At 34.1% G+C, this 21,962-nt stretch overlaps 1 protein-coding gene across 1 annotated transcript; it reads left to right on the forward strand.

Annotated features, from left to right (window-relative positions):
• Nucleotides 1-727: 727 nt before the first annotated feature.
• Nucleotides 728-15,236, forward strand: LOC132548982 (heat shock 70 kDa protein 12B-like). Its single transcript, XM_060212883.1, has 6 exons — nt 728-835; nt 9,429-9,631; nt 11,451-11,550; nt 12,446-12,667; nt 13,641-13,836; nt 14,194-15,236. Exons 1-6 carry the CDS (start codon nt 728-730, stop codon nt 15,234-15,236), a joined length of 1,872 nt encoding a protein of 623 aa, XP_060068866.1.
• Nucleotides 15,237-21,962: the final 6,726 nt, after the last annotated feature.

Raw genomic sequence — 21,962 nt, forward strand, 5'->3', positions numbered from 1 at the left:
AGTCAGAGGCACACATCTGGAAATTGATCTGTGCATAATATTGTTTTTATTTCAAACTGAAGTTGTCAAAAGAATCGTTTTGTTAAAATGTTGGTAAGACTATGAAGGACATTCACGTGTAAGTTACTTTTATTGAATGACACAACTAATTTTCATCTAAAAAATAAAAATGATATGTCTGTAACGGAGAAATGTTAAATTTACTGATCAGAGTCCTGCATTTTGGATTTTTTATTTACAAAACGATATATCAGTATTTTTCTGAAATGCCGTTATGTAATCTCAGGGACTTGGTAATCTATAGTAGAAAAAAATCGTTAACCTGAAGCGAGAAATCTGCGCATGCGCGATGCGATCTGACCTCATATATAAATTACCGTCTGATCAACGCTGTGTACAGAACTTATCCGAGGAAATTATTTTCGGTCTATAAGCATTGACTTCCATACTACACCTGTATATGGAAATAACTTGGACACGCATTGTATTTTGGTAGTTCTGTAAACAAGGAATGGATTTTAAAATTGATTGGACATAAATTCATTTGACGACAAATGATACAATTCAAAATATGTTCCTGTTGCAATCTTGGTTCAATTCAGGGAATCAGCTTTTAAGTAATTTGGGTTTCGTTTTCCACTCTTTACAAGGATCAGTGGTTATCGCGAGCTAACCTACTAAATTTGAGCAAGGCTTAACGAAACAGACTTGGTTGGACGGGAGAGTTATGGGGAACTGCTTGTCTATCGGAGAAGGAAGGAGAGAAACTTCCAATGAACTGGTTTTATCTTCTGTTTTAACGCCTTCCACCGATCCCGTGCCGGACACCCAACACGTACCCCGAGTATGTATAACGTGTACAGTCTTGTCAAACAACATTATATAACAGCTAAAGTTTACATAATTCTACTTTCTTAATATTAATCAACTCTCTTTTAAACTTCATTTGATTCGATATTTTGATTTATCGGGAGTCCAGTATCCTGTCACTCACTGTAAATATTCATAGTCTGCAAATCAATCTGGTAGTCATAGTCTAAAGAGAACATCGATAACACAATTTACTACGTAGATAAGGTTCAGGTTAACTTGGGTGCAGCTGTACAAACGTATCGACTGTAATTTAATATTTCAGAATGTTATATCGGCGTTTATAGGCTAGACATATGAGGACATACCGCGACGCGCATGCGGATTTCTAGCTTTATGTCTTCGATCATATAACAAAGAAGCATAGGACAATACTATCAGCTGTATTCGAAGTATGATTCACACATAGATATACACGCTCTCACACACACATGCATACATGGCCCCACTTATTGACATGCTTATTGAAGTAAGGCTACTTCTTTTTAATTTTGTTTACACTAATATTACTCACGCACATTTGCATAAAAAATAAAGTGAAGAAAGAAAGAAGGTGAAATGAAAAGATGTGAAGTTAATTTCATTTCTATATTCGCTAATTTGCCACCCAAGTTTGTTATTATATATTTCTTTTATATATAAAAGCACAAGGTAAGAAAGAGCTTGAGATGTGAAAAAACATCTTCAAAGACAGATATGTAAAGAACTTAAAAAGTTGTTATTAGATACATATTGCGCAAACAGTTAGGATTTGGTATTTACTATTAATTATCAAATTGAAAGAAATTTCTCCACTTACTCCAGGTATTAGTACAGTTTGCTTTTGCAAGATCGTTTTCAGCATTTGAGAGATATTTCTGTATTTTGTGATAATCTTTTCTGCTACTGGCTAATGCTTTTATATTTTAAGATTGCTAAATTAATACAAACTTTCCTCCAGATGACCTGGCCCCACTTGTATAAAACATCTCAACTTGATATTTCCTCAAGCCCAGATTTTCCTCAGCTAATATCTTCTTGAAAACATCTTGTATGAAAATTCCTCAAGAAATTTCAGGACATCCTAGCCGAGGACTTCCTCCTGTTCCTTGAGAAAATTTTATACAAGCCGTTTTTTGAGATGTCAGCAGAGGAAAATCTCGACTTGAGGAAATCTCAAGTTGAGATGTTTTATACAAGTGGGGCCTGGTTCTATAAATGTACTGTTTAAAGATAAGAATTACTTTATTGTCAACCTAAGCATTAATACTATTATTTGTGATCCCGAAAAGGTAGAGTGATTATTTATCGAAAAAAGGAATAGAAAGGACATTTAAAAGATATTCAAACCTTTGTAATAAAATGTGCACTTCCTGGCATTCACACATCAAATGAATTATCGTTTCACTTTCGGAGTTACAGAAAGTACACATGGGATTAAATTCTTTATCTAATTTTAATAATTATGAGTTTTCGTAAGGATATGATAAGATATAAACCATTTAAGTTTAGTATTTTTCGTAACTATATGTGGAATTTTGTGTATTTTATACCATTCCTCTTCGGCGAAGACAGACTTTTGCGAACTGCAGATATTAGTCCTTGGACCCGAAGGAAATTTGTGTGCAAAGGATATTTCTGTGGAAGTTCTTCAAATGATAAGAAATATTGTCCGAATCTTTTAGGAGATCAGCAATCGTATGTATTCCTGTACTACATCGTGATTTGTAGAAAATAGGTTTACTGCAACAGTTATATCTTTATCATGCCAGATGCACTTTGTCAAGAATGATCTTTTTTGTATTTTTTTTTTAAATTTCACTTGAATTACTTACTTTGTACCTGGCAATGAAAACATCCTTCCAAAAATTATTTGTACATCAGCTGCTTCATTTTGATATATATTCACTACCAATATTTAATAAAAGTTCAATATCAGTATTCTCCCTTTAAAAATATTTCCATTTAGTCTCAGTGCTGTATAATCTTCTTACCCGTCCTAATTTAAGAGAGTTTATGAAAGCATTTAACTTTTAACATTTTCAAGCCTTCCTTACAATTATCCAAACAAAATGTTGCTTTTCACTTTGTCAGTTTTACTATTCCATAAAAATTCATATAATAACATATTCATTTCCTTTATCACCTTTTCACACGGATATGGAAGAGATATAAATAAGTGGTTAAATTAGGGTATTATCAATGACTTGATGATATGAGTTTTACTCAAAGGCGTTAGTTTATTTTTCTTCCATGTACTAATTAAAACCTTCCATTTTTCAAATTTAGTTTATTAATGCTGACTAAGTTCACATCAAATTCAATTCCATGTTGTATAAATTAGGTTTTCCCCCAATTATGATTAAATTCTAGGAGCATGGTCCTTTTTACTATAGATTACATAGCGGCATTTCAGAAAAAATATTAATATGACGTTTTGTAGATATAAATTCCAAAATGTATGCCTCCGATCAGTAAATTTAACATTTCTTCATTACAAATATATCATTTCTATAATTTCTCCTTCATAGTCTTATCAACTTTTTAACAAAACGATTCTTTTGACAACTTCAGTTTGAAATAAAAACAATATTATGCACAGATCAATTTTCAGATGTGTGCCTCTAACTATCAAGTATAATAACTTTCCAACACATAACTTTGACAGACTTTAATTAGTCGAAAATGAGTAATTTTAGGTGGAAATGGCGCTTCATTTGAGTTAACGGACATTTTTTACGTCCCATCCCTATAACACAGGTAAACACGGCATCAATGTTATGTGTATCGATGAGTCATTGAGACGGACTGCTGTTTATATATACTAAATAGTTTTCTGATCAAAGTCCATTTGATATCTGCAAAATTTATTTCACATTTATTTATCTATCAGTTGAACACTCTATACATTCCGTTCGTGCATATATATCTAAAATGCAATTTCAAAGACATATGTACAGTTTACAACTGACATTTGTAACCATTGGTGCAAATATATACTGACCGATTCACTTACAGTAAATAAAACAACAATGACGAATCATGTGAGCATTGTTGAAGAAGTGTACAATGTATATACTATGTTGAGGCTGATACTTATATGTATAACGAAAAGTATACGATGCAGATATAATCATAACATAGACATTCATTCTTGATTTCGTTTTATCTCGTCTCGTCCTTCCTCTTTAAAATTTTCTAAAGTATATGGAAACATTCTGAACCCAGTCCATATCATACAATTGTATTGTATTGTTTATTCACTTTAAGCCTTACGGCTCATAAGTATACAGAGTACATATATAACATTCTTGTACAGCATATACGCATTTAGTTTAAATACAGTTAATTAATATTGATGTACAAGATATACAAATTAATGGAAGATGAGATGCTGAGAATACAATATATTAATATAATGGATCTAACAAACTGAAGTCGGACGACAGAAGACAGACAAAGTTGCATTATCTGAGCGTTACATAAGCTTGGGCATAAAGCTTATTATAACAGTTACAAAGTGGTGTAGTCAGGAGATAGACGACAACAGTAAATGTAACGAATAGAAACCTAGAGATAGAAACAGTAGTAATTTAATGGTAGAATCTAGACCTAGCTAAAAAACTTAATTGCAAAAACTTCCCTAAATTACACAGCTCTTTTCTATTTTTTACAGAAAGCAATTGAATTAACTTATAAGACGATGGACGGTTCCAGTAATACTTCTTTATACATTTTTTGCGATTATCTACCATAATAGGTATAATAGCTATTCGATTAGATTTTCAGGGGAAAAGTGTACGGACGTAATTACGTACACGTCACGGTTAACGCTTTGTTGTCTGTTTGCTGTGGGTTTTTTTCAATTGTTTCTCAGTCAATATCGATGTTTCTATAACTAATTTGTATAACCAGTTCCGTGTCAATAACTATCGGACGAAGTGATCTTTAGGTAATGGCTGTCATGACAACTATTGTACCGTACAAAGTTATACAGTACATATTCACTTTCGAAACTTATTTCATACCCTTACTTTAATAGTAAAGTGCACACACATTTGTAAATATACCTACATGCAGGGATATACCTAGTAACTCCAGTAAAGTCTCATATTTGAGACGTTTGTTTATGTTTTCCTAAAATGGCCCATGTACAACTTAGCTCATCATCATTAAGTTTACCCGTGTCTTAGACCCAAGTACTAAATGCTATTTAAAACTAGACTCTAATTGAGATTGAAATTGAAATATGCCATTTATTAAAAATAACAAATGACGATAGAAAATATGACAATTACAAATTCCTGTTCATTAACAGTACAGTAATCAACTGTACTTAATGTTATCCAATCAGAGATATCCTAAAATATACCCAGGTCTACAAAGATGGGGATCAAATTACGCCATCATATAGCCAAGCAATTCCATTAATGTTGGAATAAATTGTTAGCTATATCCCCCATCTACATTCTCTTTTACTACACTCAAAATTATGTACTAAATAAGGTTGGTTGCTCGACCAAGCCAGTCAGAATTTTGATAACCTACATGATGTTGTTTATGGAAAACATTAATTATACAGACAAGTACAATCACAGTGACTAGGTGAAAAGGTAGTTGCAAGCTACTGCAAGTTTACACAACAAACATGGCAAAGAAAAACAACATGATAAACGACTGAATGACCAGAAGCCTCTAACCACATGGTCAACATATACCAACAGACATGTAAACGTGGTTAACCCAAATCATTGCACGAATGCATATAATGGACCGAAAGTCACTAACACTATGGTCAGACGTGTCCTAACTCCAAATATGGTAAGCATATAGACATAATACAGTAGATATAAATGGGTCTAGAAAAAATTCATTGCAAAGGAAACCACATCATAAATGCACCTAATGACCAGAAGCCGCTAACTCCAAGGTCATGCATGCTAAAATTCAAATAAAATATGCATATAAACATATATATACAAATATGTAAATGGGACGAAAAACAAAAAAACAATCATTACATAAAATAGCAAAAGTTCACATATATATAATGAGTAATAAGTCAATAATTCTTAGATCTGTGCAACAGGACCAGATACCATTAACCCCAATGCCCTAGGAACACACCAAAGAGAGGCTGCAGCGTGTATGATACGAAAAAGAACAAATACAGTCACACATAGCAAAAATCTTGTAACTTGTTAACACATTTGCATGATTAGAAGCCGCTTACTCCAAAACCATGCAAATGCCATACTACAGAGTGAGACTGTGCACATACCCCTTAAAGAGACACCATAGGGATTCGGACATACTTTTTAAAAGCACCAGATTTCTATCTACCCTTTGTTTTAAACTTTATTTTATTTTGGCAGTGGCATTTCATTCAAAGCATGTTATACAAAAAGGATTCAGAAAGAAGTTATAAACTTCTGTTAATCTGTCTCCTTAGAAGTAACAAGCAGGCAGCGACTGATCGAATTTGGGAAAGGGAAAGTGAAAAGAGTTTAGGAGAGGGAAATGAAGTAAGGAAAGTGGATAGAATGAGTAGTATAGTATGTATACATTATGTAAGATCGACAAATACAATATGATAAGGAATGCAAGTTCATCCATAGTAACATATGGGTATCTTAATAAATTGTTAATTATACATGTAGTACTACAAATTGCTGTACTATTAGTTAATACAGATATACAAAAACTCATGAAAGTAAAAAGTTTCGCGTATATGGAAGGAGTACAGATGTCTACTTCTGTTATGATTAGAACAAGATAAAAAGAAATGTTCGGTTGTTTCGTTTCCCATACCACAATCACATATAGGACTATCCACTAGATTTTTACTGAAAAGGTGACCCTTAAGTGAACTACATTGCATTCGTAATCTGGAATGATAAATTTGTCCTAGTCTAGAACCAAAATAGAAATATCCTCGAATATTGGAATTAAGGCCATTTAAGTAATTCTTCAGAGTATAAAGAGATGTTTGGATGTCACTCTCGTGCTATATACGCCTCAGGGCAGCTGATTTCACACCTCGGCGACAGGCCTTTTTTATCTCCCGCTCCCCATCCGTCCTATCAGTAATTTCCAAATGTCATTATTGCTACATTGTTTCAATCATTGAAGTATACCACGCATTATCAAGCGGTACCTTTTCCGTTTCAGTCGGCCAACATAATCAAATAGAGACATTTAGGTCTCAGATTCAAACTTTTAAAAAGGCATTTTCCCCAGGGACATATTACAGAGGGTAGTGGATATCTTTCTGGTGTAAGATTTTGTGTCTGCTCATTCAGCCCTGAAAGCCTTCAATTTGTTAGTTACGTGTGCCCCGTTCACTACAAAATATATGCTGTCTTTGCACTGACTGGCCTGATCAGAGTCAATTTGTCCAACAGTAAAAATGGAATCCCATTTTCGTAACAAAAATAATACTAATAAATCAAAATGAGGAATCATAAAAATGACATTGGTTAGACGGGATGTTATTGAGATTTTTAGTGCAAATCACTTTCTTCGATATTGCTCAAACTCGTTTTTTGTTTTTAAAAATCTAAACAGAAAGTATTTGTCACAAAAGTTAGCGAGATCAATTCGAAAATTGAGATTTCTACAATACCCTTTTTTTTTTTATTAACTAGGAACTTTTGCTGAAAAATGGTAATCCTACACAGCAACGCTAATTAACTCTAATTGTTACAGCGTTTCAATTCAATATTTTCCATATTACAATCATCGTACAGAAATTATCAATTTATACGTTATAATTAGCAGGTCAATTAGACAATCATAATATTCAGATATCAAAATAGAAACAAACATGCATTTTCTAGCATTTGAAAGAAATAGGAAAAGGTAGACAAAATCCCTCTTTTATACGTTTCTGAATTTACCTGACATAGTTGACATTCAAGACATGGTTAAAAGAAGATTTAACTATGTTGGCGTGCTAGTATCGCACTTAGTACATTGTATATCATTACATCAACTTGCAAAATTAAGACCATGGTTTGATGTTGTAACAGCAAAGCAAATGGATTACAAAAAATGACCTATTGACTGCTTTTTATAAATGTGAGTCATAAATCTTAATGAGAAAATAACACCAGTTCAATGGATTCGAGATTTGTTCTGTTTTATGTATTTGAAATGGATAAAAGCATGGCCACAGTAGATGGAAAAGGTTAAAACGTTGTGGTTAATCAATTTCTAATCATTGTCCTTTTCCTCAGTGTAATGGTTATTTTAAGATATAGTTAACCGTAGATATTGCAGATCTTTTCCGATCCGAATCCTTGATAAAGAATTTTCAGTTGTTAGTCTTCAAATTTTAATTGCTACAGTAATAATCAATCGTTCTGTTCAAACGTATTTTCAAATTCTAGATCTTCTCGTAGTTTTATTTGTTTAACCAAATCCTGGAGTGTCTTTATCATACACACCTGACCAAATCAGATGATTTCTTCGTATATTGACTATGGTAATGCTTGAAATCATACAGGACATAGAGTCAGACGATGAGAAATTAGCCCATAAAAGAGTTTACACCTGTCCAGTTGAACTACATTGGTTCTCAGATGGGGGTTTACTGCCGCGTCCTTCCAAATAACTGACCATATACACTCAAATAATAAATTGTTATGTTTTCATTCAATAGATACTGTTGAATTGAATTGAAGGTGTCAATTTTTATTATTTATGCTTTTGAACATGGATAGATATGTTATCACGGATTTAAGTTTGAAATATGTCCGACATGTTAAGTGTGTAACCTCTATGTCCACTACAACACAAACCTATATAACTATGGCTGTACGGGTCTCCGAGTAAAACGGTACCTACAAAGTTGGATAAAAACACTCATACATGGCTGGCCCCATTCTACCTGTTGGCTCTCGTGCCTACGACTCGATAAGCTCTAAGGGGACGTAACCCATGGTATCCCGTAGAAATAGCTGCATATGTTAAAAACTGGTGTGATTAATGTCTTCTTCTTTCATACTAATAATATACTACTCTCTCCACTGTAACACTGTGTGTCGTGCCAATATTCATGATTTGTATGTATATGCATTGTACTGATGGGCCGGAAGGCCAAAAGTCAATAAAATGAATTGAATTGAATTGAATGGATATTTATTTTTCGAAGAAACGACATTGATTCCTCACTTTGTTCAATCAATTATGACCACCTCGACCACTTAAAAGTCAGTATATATAAACCTTTTCTTTCAGGTCTGGCATATAGCGTGCCAATTATCTCATAAGTTAAAACAATAAACGTTGAGCATTTACTCAATTTTGTGGTAACATTTATGAAATTATTGTGAAAAATTATTGCTGTATAAAGCATTTACCGTATCATTGTGCCTCCAACTTGTTTTCCCTTATATTCTTATTCTTTGTTGCCTAGATTTGAAACTCGAAAAATAGGAACATTGAAGCGTAACGAGAGCAAAGTTTATTAAAGGTTATATACTAGCCATATGATAATGATCTTGATAAAATTGCGCTTGCTTGAAGATTGTGCTTATTTGACATTAATTCAACCGATTCGATTTGCTGCTTTACAGCCAGAGGACCATATCGATCGATTTTTGGTGGTCGCAATTGACTTTGGTACAACATACACCGGGTATGCCTTCTCCTTCCGGCATGAATACCTTCGGGACCGTCTTAAGATATCGACAAATATGTGGACTAACACCGTGGGATTGTCTGAAAAGGCACCGACTGCTGTACTGCTTGACAAATACCACCGAGTGGTTTCATTTGGGTAAAATATTTGCCACACGATAACACATTATAGATCAAAACCAGACTTGTATATTTATTTTAAACAGTCTTGTGACGGCGTTCATGGTTAACACTTAATGGATAGTTTAACTGATCAACGGAGTCTAGTTGGATGTTTGACTGTTTTCACCATGTCTTAAATCTTAATGCCCTTGTCCTCCCCGTATTGCATATTCAGGTCCTACAGGATCTCACATGTCCTAATTTACGTTCAATCTCTACAGAAATTACACGCGATTGTTATTTTCTATCCCAACAACCTTGGATGTCAAGCCTTCCATCTATGCTCAAGTTTGAAACTCATTCATCCGAATAAAGCATTGTCTAACAATGTCACAAATTTATTGTTTTCACGTAAAAATGTTGAATGGCGATGGCGATAGTGTGTTCCCTCTATATTCATCTTCGTTTTCTTTATTTACTTCAAGAATGAATGCGACGAGAGAACAATCCATTGTTTCTATATACGTGAATAACAGGTCTCAGTGACGGATCTGATATCTTGCTTTTCAGCAAATGTCTAACGTGAATCTATACAGAAACTGAACAACTTGACCGACCAGGCTGACATTTCAAAATCTGGTTTTTGATAGTTGGTTGGAAATTGGAACCATGTAACAGTTTTTCATGGCTGATTTTGAAATGTGATGTTTGCCATCTGCAATCCTCTTATATTTTACCTGGATATAGTCGTTAGTACCTCATCAAAAATACCACTTACGAGAAAGTTTGTTATTATTAGGTGTGGCTTTTTGTAACTGTATCCGTATCAGTTTCTGAACTATCTTTATCCTGTTTGAATATAAAATTGTGGAATGAATATGTCCTTAATACTTCGTATGAATGGTAAAACCACCCTGTTTGGTGGTCATAACAATTATCACTGGTCAATATGGTTGCGATGTGACCAATGTAATGAACGTGTATACCTACTTTCCACATTCCGCTATAAATATCAGGAGTTTTACCTGCTGGACTATTTCATCTCACATCACGTATCAAACTTTTGAACAGTTGAATATTGTTTGTCATACATTAGGAGAAAAGAAATGAGAATGATGTTTTAAGTAGGATCAACCTCACGTTGATGTAGAATAAGTATGAGAAAAGACCCCGATCGAGGGATGCGTCCTACACATGTGCATCACCATCCATACCTCGGTAGCTATGGTTGCTAATGTACTGAGAGTAAAATCGGTGTGATCGAGCGTGAACTTCAGATCTCTCTCCCCTAAAGCATGGGTTTGAAACGCAATGGCGGCGAGGGTTGTTCATGTCTCTTGTTATTTTCCTATCGATGACAAATTGGGTTTCCCATGAATTTTTCTCCAACACCTCAAAATTGTTCCCTTAACTGCAGCGTAATAACAACTCTACAGAATGAAGGATCAAGTTTGTAGAAAGAATTTCAAAACGATTATGTGTGTATTTGTAATGTTGGAGTTGTCTTCCCTTTGTAACTCGTTCATATTACTGTCAAGCGAGTTTTAATACCATGCAATTCTCCATTACACACATCCTGTACACAATAATTGCACTTGTTGCAAACACCAAATAATAAACAGATTTAATGTTGTTATTAACATAATGAAAATAATAGTCATAACGGCGTGGTGATGTCAAGAACAACTTTTTCAGAAATGAATTACTTGATGATCTTTTGAAATAATTTCTGATATTAGAGGTCTGTGTAAGTATGATGGTTATTTGTTTCACCCTGTGTGAAAACATCATCACATTATCCAGGTAACGGACTCGTGATTTGTTCCGAGATGAATTTGTTTTGATAAATTCAACAGGTACGATGCTTTACGTGACTATGCTGAAATCACAGAGGCCGGAAATCAATCCAAATGCTTCCTCTTTCATCGTTTCAAGATGAATCTATACACAGATGAGGTACGTGGCATTTTTAAAGAAGAGGCACATTACAATATAAAAACACTTATACGTCCACAACATACTTTACCTGTGTGAAAGTAATATATCTTACACTAGAAGGAAACCAATGATATGATAATTAGCATTTTCTCCCGTCAGTGTCAGTGAGTTTTGGGACTTCTATATTTGAGTCCTGTACTCATGATTTTCCTATGGGACTTCGCTCAATTTTTTAGGACCTACTATATTTCTTAGAAATTTGGAATAGTGTTCTAGACTCGACAGGATGAATCTTACATCAAATATATATTCTATATGAAATTGATTATTTGCTTGTTTAACACGCCGAACGATATTGGCAAAATTAAATGATTTTAATGAAGGTTCTCTTTTTATGTATTCAATGAATCTATAAATTGCTACTTTTCAATGTTATATATTTTGTCAGAACTTTTTTTCCGAAATAAAATGCCAATAGAAAAGAACTTTTCCGAAAATAAGAGTACCATGAAAATATGTGATTTTCCAGTATGCAAGTCATATATATTAACTAAAGAGGGAAAATGAAGCATGATATTAACTCGAACCTATTACTTGCATTATTTATCTATTGTCACAACTTTGAATATGAAACTTTGATCACAAAACCCAATTATTAACTTCAATATCAAATTTATATAAAATGATATCAATGTTATTTGCTGTTGCTTACATTTAAGAGACAATATCGTTCGCTGTCTTATCTGTACGTTCTTCCCTCGATGAGTATTCGTAACAAGAACATCCTTGTACTGTGCACCAGTAATGTAGAGTATCATTTTTTAAAAGATTATCAAATATCATCATTGTTATATTTTTATTTTGTTTCAACTTCATAAAACACATTTTCTGTATTTGATGACGCTGACTACAGTTGCGACATAATACCATGCTTGCCGACGTCAGAGGGAAACACATTCCTGCCATTGTTGTATTCTCAGCAGTGATTGGTTATCTACGAAACCACGCTATTGAGCGTATTAAAGGAATCGACAATCAGCTGAGTCTAGAAGGAAAGCACGTGCAGTGGGTGGTAACGATACCCGCCATTTGGCACGATAAGGCGAAACAGTTCATGAGAAAAGCAGCCGAGATGGTAAAAACACTTTCTATTTGATATAGAAATATTTGTCATCATAGTAATATGTCAGTTAAATGTAGAAGTCGTTAATTTTGGTACTGTTAATATATATACAAATATTGTGGCACAAACTACTGGGGAGGACGTATTTTGTTTTTACTGTAAATTGCAGAGAAATCTTATTGCCTTTTTGAGCATAGCGTTGGTTATTTCCCACAGGAAATACTTTTGTAAGAATTATTAGTCAAGGATAAGTTTTGATGGTATGCATGTATTGACACTATATTCTGTATCACAATTTCTGTTTCATGGCCATTGATAACTACGCTTTAACCTTTGTAATCAATATTGTTTATCTCAGGTGACTATCAAGGCCGCTTGGCCTCTTGTGTTTTTTTGTTCCCCCCCTTACCAAATCGGACATAGACTGGCAGGAATGGTCTTAGGACATGTCCTTGTGGAATATCACAGCTCAATCATTTCAAGAAATGTACCAGCATCGATGATTTTTTTTCATGCTTAAGTGACAATTTTACATGTATTTAACAATGTTTCTTTTAATTGTTTATTTTTTGCACATTTTCAAGTAGAGTTCGACCTTTGAATGACACCTTTTACTTCCCACGTTACAAGAAATGTCTTTTCTGCATTTGAGCCTCAAGCTGTCGGTAACAGATATCAATATCATCCAAATATATGGGTTATAAATATATCCATTTTACAGAAGAGCTACCATCGTCGTTTCGAATATGATTGCCAGAAAATTGAAACAAAAATAAAAACGACAATCAAAATCTAAAGTTGGTGTCTGTTTCTGACAAAAAATCTCCGTGAATTTCAATATGGGGAAAACAGTAAACTTTTAGTAGCCTTAATTATACTGTCTTAGACATCCTTAGTCGATTGTTGTAAGAATTCTCAATCTTTCCAAGTGTGAACTACGGTCCATATTTTTGATAAAGCTGTGCTGTCGTAATTACTTTCGCAGGCTGGGATTGAGGCCAACCGGCTAACTCTCGCTCTGGAGCCTGAGGCAGCGTCATTATACTGTCGCTATGTTCCTGCGTATGAACATGGCACAACCTCTCAAAGCTGTGAGGACCTCACTCGACTGGGAACGAGTAACGCCGATCACTTCAACAACTTTGGGCCAGGAACTAAATACATTATCCTTGACCTTGGAGGTAACAGATACAATTCTATAATGGAGTCGAAAGCTCAAAATATGAAATCGAATATCAAATGCATAAATGTGGCGTCTGTGATGGTCACTTCGGTGCATAGGGTGCTAGTAAGGGGCGTATGTTTCGCATAATCATCATCATCATCATCATTATCAAAGAGCGTGTGTGAGTGTGTGTCTGATATTCCTTGTATTCCGAGTCAATCTGTAATAACACTAACCTTTCTCTTCAAAAAATGAACGGTTTTTATTCTTTTGCTTGATATTTTGACCGTAATGAATGTTTAATGAATCTGTGTTATATTTTCATGGATAATTTCATATCACATTCTAATTGTTTACATCAACGTAATTTCAGGCGGTACAGTTGATGTCACGTTTCATATCATCCGGGAGGACGGCAGCTTACAGGAGCTTCATCAGCCATCTGGGGGATATTGGGGAGGAACATTGGTTGATTCGGAGTTCTCAAAGCTGATTCTACGTGTTTTGGGGGACTCAGTTATGATGCGAGCGCATATTGAATATCCACAGGAAATGCTGGAGTTTATGTCTGAGTTTGAAGTGAAGAAACGTACGTTCAGATGCGGTCAAACGAATGGCGTCCTTATAAAGATTCCCACTTGTTTAGTTGACCTTTATACCGAGGTGCATCAAACAAATCTTGCAGAGGGACTGGCCAAAAGCGAATTAAAAGATCAATTGAGTATGAAGCGAGATAAGATTGTGGTCACAGCAGAGCTATTCGAGTCTCTATTTGCCCCGTCACTCTCGCACATCGTTGGACACCTCATCAAGATGGTGCCCATGACAGGCATAGATACAATACTCATGGTAGGAGGGTATTCGGAATCAAAGATTATTAAAGACAAAATCCGTCAGGTTTTCCCTCAGATCCGGGTAATTAATCCTACTGACGCTTCTTTGGCTGTGCTCAAGGGTGCTGTTCTGTTCGGACACGAACCTAATGCCATTGCTAGTCGGGTGTGTAGAAATACTTATGGTATCGCTATGCAAGTTCCATTCAATCCCGAACAGCATTCACAAGAGACATGCAGAATCGTCAATGACATGGTTGATGATATATTTGATGTCCATCTCCGGGTCGGTGAAACAGCTGCTATAGGAGCCAACATTACAGAGAAAGTTTATAGTGTTCTTCCTAGATCGAAATATGCTATTCTAGATGTGTACATGTCTTCGCAGCAGACACCACAGTTTGTCACTGATACCGGATGTACTAAATTAGGAACGGCTACTATTGAAATTGATTCTATTAGCAAAGAAACCAGTACAAAGATAACTGTAAGGCTGGTATATCGTGGAACAGAATTAGATGTAGAGGCACGCGAGGTCACCTCCGGGAAAATTACCAAGACAACAGTTGATTTTCTTGGTTGAAAAATACAGGGAACATGATGTTGAAGTTTGGTTTCTGTAAAATGTCTTTGTTACGGATCATGTGACTTTAGTCTGCAACTGAACATATGTCTTCTGTCTGTATATGACATCCTGACTGAAGAGTTGTTTTGCATTAGTTTTTCAGTTTTCCATGTCCACCCTAGATTTCAACACCTGAGGACCATAATGTTATTGACGAGCCCTGGAATGACGAAACAGCTTCGAGGTGCATTTAAATGAATTATTTTGCCATACAATATCTAGTTACAAGTCTTGGTTAATGAAAGCTTCAGACTGACCAAGAAACTATACTCTCCACCTGGATCATCTGAAATATGGACACTTGACACTGTTTAATATTTGAGGAAGGTAGGGCCGGCAGGAAGCAGAGCATCGGAGAAACACCGGGCGTTAAAACCAGAGGAGTGGACAAGAATATTGAAGATAGACTTCAAGAGATTTCATCGCTCTTAGCTACACTAGTAAGGCTGATTTCGACTCGAAGGTGAGGAAACTGAATAAAAGTATTAGAGAGGAGAACAGAGAGTTAATTGATGAACTTCCGACCTGGAAACGGAAATAGACCATCTTCGTCAAACTATTGGAAATTATAGAGACACGGGTTAGTGATCTGCAGTTTTCCAAAGACGCCATGGAAGTTCGTCACAATTATCTTGAGCAGCATGGACGCAAGAACTCACTCCGATTACGTGGACTCGAAGAAAAGTCGGATTCCGAAAGTGTTGAGGATTGCGAAGTTTGTGTCTACGAAAGTGGATGTTCAGCTTACTAGTGCTGATATAGACATTGTCCATCATCTTGGAAAGTTCAATAGGGAAAGACCAAGAAACATCATCGTGAAGTTTACACACCGGCCGTGAGATCATCAAAGCCCGAACGAAATTGAAGAAGACAGGCTACACAATCTTTGAAGATCTCACGAAGGCTAACCAAAATATTCTCAAAGACGCATATAAACTTCAGTGTGTAACGAACTCTTATAATTCGGATGGTAAATTCTTTGCTATTTTGACATATGACAAGAAGAGAATACTTTTTTGTATGCCTCTCACAAACAAATGCCTTTTGGATAATTCCAATTGTGAGTGAAAAAGTCATTTACATAATTTAGCAGTTATGATCGGTAACGGCCTTTGGTATTTTTTCTATTGGAAATAGTTTTTCTTGTGTGTGTCATTTCTCTGGAAATTTAGCAGCGAATGACTTGTATAACTTTTTTGGATCTAGATTTCTTTTATCACAGTAAGTATGTATCCATACAGAGTCGTCTTTTAATATTCTAATTCTATAATATTCTACTATTAGATTGGGAAATCTTGCTTTAATATAGAGTTCTTGTATTCTTATTTGTTTAATGTATGATATTTGTGAGAAAAATCAGTGTAAGATTCCGGAATTCATCACAGTGTTTTACCTCCAACAGCTATAATGCTACTTTTGGTGTCTTGATGTTTACTTCCTGTTCAGCTTTGATATGTATGATATGCGTGAAGTGATGAAAAAAAGCAACAAACATATGCTGTCGATGGTAGTCTCTGTAGAATGACCACTGTAGTAATGTCTTTTATTTATCACCCATTCTCTCAAATCGCTCTTTCTCTTCTTCTTAACTCTGGGATGGTCCTCTTATACCTGTTCTTGATCAACAACTATGGCTGAAACACAATTACTATCGTCAAATAACCAGGGCCCCTGGGGGATAAGTATAAGCGAAATCATGTTATTTAATGTTATAATAGAAACTCATGTAGAATTTGCTAATAAATAAATTAGAATTAATGATAAAATTAAGGATATTGATATTGACAACTATCCGATACGTCTGTCTCAATATGCGGATGATACGTCACTTGCATTAGACGGTACAGAAAGGTCACTTCGAGAGTTAATTAAAGAACTTACCTCTTATGCAAAGATATCAGGATTAAAAAAGAATGTTTCAATTTGCACGAGAAAACCATGTTGAATTTTGATAAGAGACTGATTGAATTTAAATCGCTCATCAGAACATGGAATAGAAGAATATTGACCTTAATTGGTAAAATCGATATGATTAAATCGGTAGTAATTTCTGTTTAATCATTTGTTTATCTTGCTGCCAAATTCAAATGAAAATTTTCTTTCCACAGTTAACTTCATAGTGTATAAGTTTTTGTAAAAGAGATAAAGTTAAAAGGGATATAGTAATTCAACACTACATTGATGGTGGACTAAAATGAATAAATATTAAGGCTTTATAGATTAGGTTGGATAAGAGTTTTCCAAAGTACATCCAATTTAAAAAAAAAAGCATATGGGAACATAAATTTGTTGGTTAATTGTGGAACTGATTGATATAAAAATTGGCCAAAGTAAATGAAAAAATAGGTTCGGGGTTGAAGTTTTTAAAGCTTGTAAGAATTTGCATGCTGCAAATGAAATCAGAGTGCAGATTATTTGAAAGCAATAATAAAATCATTATTGATAGAAAATCATTTTTACGAAAGATTGGTATGAAAAAGGAGTGTAATTACAAATGACCCGATAAAAGATTACCAATCTGGTACATTCTATACTGTCAATGAATTGTCTCAAGCATATTAAATAGAGACCAATTTTCTCCAATATCATTGTATTCTTTCTGCAGTAAAGAATTCAAATCCTAATGCAGTTTTTCCTAGTGAAAAAATTACATACCCGGTTTTCCCCATACACTTGGAAGTATTTTAAGGAAGTCAAGAGGTTCTAAATACTTCTATAACATTCTTCTTTAGAACAAAATAGCACAAAACGGACAGAAAAATGGAGTGAATTATTTCATTTGGCATCATATCTTAATCTTCCATTTGCTATCACGAAAACACAAAACATCAACAGTTGCAGTACAGAATCCTCGTAATCTGAGTACAGATTCCTTGAATTTAAAACTTCTTAAGTTATATCTCCTCTATGTATACTTTGTAATTCTGAGACTGAAACGATTATACATATTTTATGAGAATGCCTAGATGTTCAAAATGTTCTTCATAGTTTTGAATTTTTATCAGACGCACTTGTTATTCCCTTTTAATTCAGTGAAGACCCATATCTTTTTGGATTTCTAGCACAAAATATAATAAATAGCAGGATTGATAATGGAATTCTCATCATTATAAAACGATACATCTAAAAAAAATACGATGTCTTTACAGCTCCTTCAATATAAATGCACTAATTAACACAATAAAAGACCATTAAACTATTCATAAGTATATAGCAATTAGTAACGAGGTTAGTGCAAGATAATCCTTTGAGTATGAATGGAAGAAATGCAAAAACGCTAGTTGTTCTATAGTAATGTTTTGCTTTTTGTTTGTTTTGTTTATGTGTATTTTTTCCCAAGGCCTTGAAATATAAGGCAAATTTTACAAGAAATTTCTAAGATATCAGTTAGGTTCTATGTTCTGTTTGTTCTGTCTCTCTGTGTAAAAGTAAAAGTATGTGACAAGTGGTCTTTACTAAATTAAACAAGTTAAGTTTGAGGTTATATATATATATATATTTATGTAAGCAAATGATGATCATGGTGATGATGACGATGATGATGGCGTGAATGATGATGATGGTGATGATGATGATGGCTAAGATGACGATGGTGATGATAATGATGATGTTGATGACGTGGTTGATGATGATGGAGATGATGACGATGATGATGGCGTGAATGATGATGATGGTGATGATATAATACTGTTGCTGCTGCTACTGCTAATGCTGCTGCTGCTGCTGCTGCTGCTGATGATGATGATGATCATGATGGTGATGATGATGATGATGATGATGATGAGAATGTAATTCACATTACGTATGTAATGTGTGGGCGAGTTACTGAGAAAAAAATTTATTGGGCGAGTGATGTTGATGAAGCAGAAGAGAAGGCACTAGTTACAGTGTAAAAATTCGAGGGAAATACGAAAAAAAGATGCGGAGGTATATTGTCATGTTAAAGTATTTTACTCATCATCATATTTTACTTATCTATAAAACGTTATTTACATTTCATTTGTTATGGTCGTGTGAAAAAGCTAAGATACTAACAACTATATCAGTACTAATTGTAGTGCAGTTTTAACTGAATTAATTACATGTACCAAGTAATGAAATGATGTTGCAGTTAAAAAAACACGGCTGGTACTTAACTAGATCTTGATTTTTATTGAATGGCTCGGATAATGGAGCTTCAGGAACTACAATAAGATCAATATCGTCTCGTTTACAAATTTTGTTCGAGTGTTCCATCTTTTGATAATGACGTTCCAACTTCCTTCATAATATTCTGCCTTTAATGACGTGTATGCTGACCTAATTTTGCAGGTTTGTTTGGTTCATTGCTGCTTTACATCTTTTTAACAATAGCGTAATTTAAGGATGTGCCAGGTTTGGGTGGAGGGGGAAAGCCAGAGTTAAACCACTGACCTGCCCTACGTAAACTCGATCCCGTGAACAAGAGGTGGATTTAAGACGGTCAGACGCCTTAACCACTTGGCAACCGCGGCCCCTATTTTGCAGTTACATTGATATCATTTAAATATCGTTCAGTGTTCCTCCGGATCATACGGCAGTTTGCCGATTGATCGGTATTTTTATCAAATTGATTCTGAAATCGTAATGGAATAATTATTTTGTCTTTTTAATCTGTTGATATTCTGCAGGGATCTGATGCAGGTCATCCTTTGTTTTTAAATTACATTTACAATTATTAAAATGAAAATTGTTGCTAGTGAACAATAACACTTTTGCACACTTACACCAATAAAAAGACATCATCTTATAAAATTGACAAATCATAAGTCCAGTACTAAAAACACAAAACCACACATCTGAAGGGACTTTTTACATGTGACCTTTAATTCCATGGTAAACGTTCATTTCCATGAAAATCAGCAAACAATGCAACACAAATTACTTTATTAGTGATCAAATCTAATCCCCAACCGAACGACATAAATTAGTAACATTTTCTTATAAATATGAAAAACATAGTCAGCATCCTCGTTTTCATATATTTTACCTGTGTGTCTAATATAGTTCGTATCTTTCACTCGTGCTGCACGCTTGTGAAAAAAAATATTAAAATATTAGACAAGCTTGTGAAATATGTTTGTTATTAATGAAGACACTTTTAAATATCTATTTCTCATCTGCATTATAATTATTCACTATCTCTACAGTTCTTTTGTTGAAAGTGCTTACCATTTCTGTTAGAACGAGCATCGTATATATTGACATCATTTATCCCTCCTGCAATTGCTCATCGAAAGCACTTTTTGAAAGGCAAATATGTTATGTTTTTCATCTACATAAAATCACTCATCTCCTCTACAATTATCTTATAGAAATTGCAGTAAGAATTAATAGTAAGAAATATTAATTTATGATCTGTCATAACTTGTCCTATGAAAAGTACTTAACAATATGTTGAACATATTAGTCATTTTTAGAATTAATACATTTTATCAAATTTTTATTTTTAAATTCTATTCCTTATACAATTATCTTATAGAATACTGTAGGAAATTCAATTTGGAAATATCACCCGTACCTTTTGTTCTATCTAAGTATTTGAACATTGGTAAATAATATCTGATATCGATGGGTCCCTTTAAAACCAATTTGACATAATTGTAGATCTTTGAAAAGTAGATGTCATTCGTCTATTTGCAGTAATAATGTTATAAAAAGCGGATATGGTATCTATTTCATTATCCGCGAACTACATACAGGATTTCATTGTTCCTCAATCTAGTAATCTTAGTGTAATTTATTTATTAAAACAACGGAAACATTTTATGTACTTTGAAACTAATTATTCTTTTGTTTCGTTACCGTGTCATTATATATATAGTTTGGAAGGGAATATTGGTAAATTTTTAATTGAAGAGCTTTTAACCTTCATTACTGTATTTCATCATGCTTTTGTGTATGTCTCGGTAATATATTTGTATATAAGACTTGTTATATTTCAAGGCATTTAATTGACACTGCGGGGATTTTGTCGACAATCTTTTTGTGCTTCAATAAAGGCAATGAAAACAATATGTTTTTACAGTTCAATGTTTTCTACGCACAGCATTCTTTCCAGTGCCTTTTGATTTGTGTCAAACTGAATAAAAACTTCAGCGGAAATATGTATTATCTTTACTCATTGTAAATATTAAAACAATGTGTCCAATCCTTTTGAATTGCTCTTTATATAAAATGTTTGAATGAACAAAATGAATGTAAGATTGCACTATATTGCGGGATATTTGATGCGTGCAAACATTTTGTTGTTTACAAAGTCGTTGTACTTTTCAACTGTTTCCTAACTCGAGATACTAACAGCCAGTCAACCTCAAAACTTGATACGTGGTTTTTTTTGTGCTGAGTAACTGGATACATTGTGGACTAAATCATTCATTTCAATCCTCCTGCAAAATCAGCATTTCCATTGATTACAAAATATATTTAAATCAAGTTTCATTTATGAATGTTAAAGATAGAAGTTTGTGTTCTTTTAAATACGGTACTGATGATATTTATTCTCTTTAAGCAAGCAATCTTAACTGAAGTCTTTTCATACGAAACGTGCTTCTTGAGAATTTTCAAGAATTACGTTCAAAATCCATTTGGGCACCAATGGCATTTTTATGTGAAGTTAAAAGGAAAAGTTTAATTTTCATTATAAAAATCTACTATCAAATGTTA

Source organism: Ylistrum balloti, unplaced genomic scaffold (genome assembly GCF_031769215.1).
Source record: "Ylistrum balloti isolate Yb309-2 unplaced genomic scaffold, AGI_CSIRO_Ybal_v1 Utg370038, whole genome shotgun sequence".
NCBI lineage: Eukaryota > Metazoa > Mollusca > Bivalvia > Pectinida > Pectinidae > Ylistrum > Ylistrum balloti.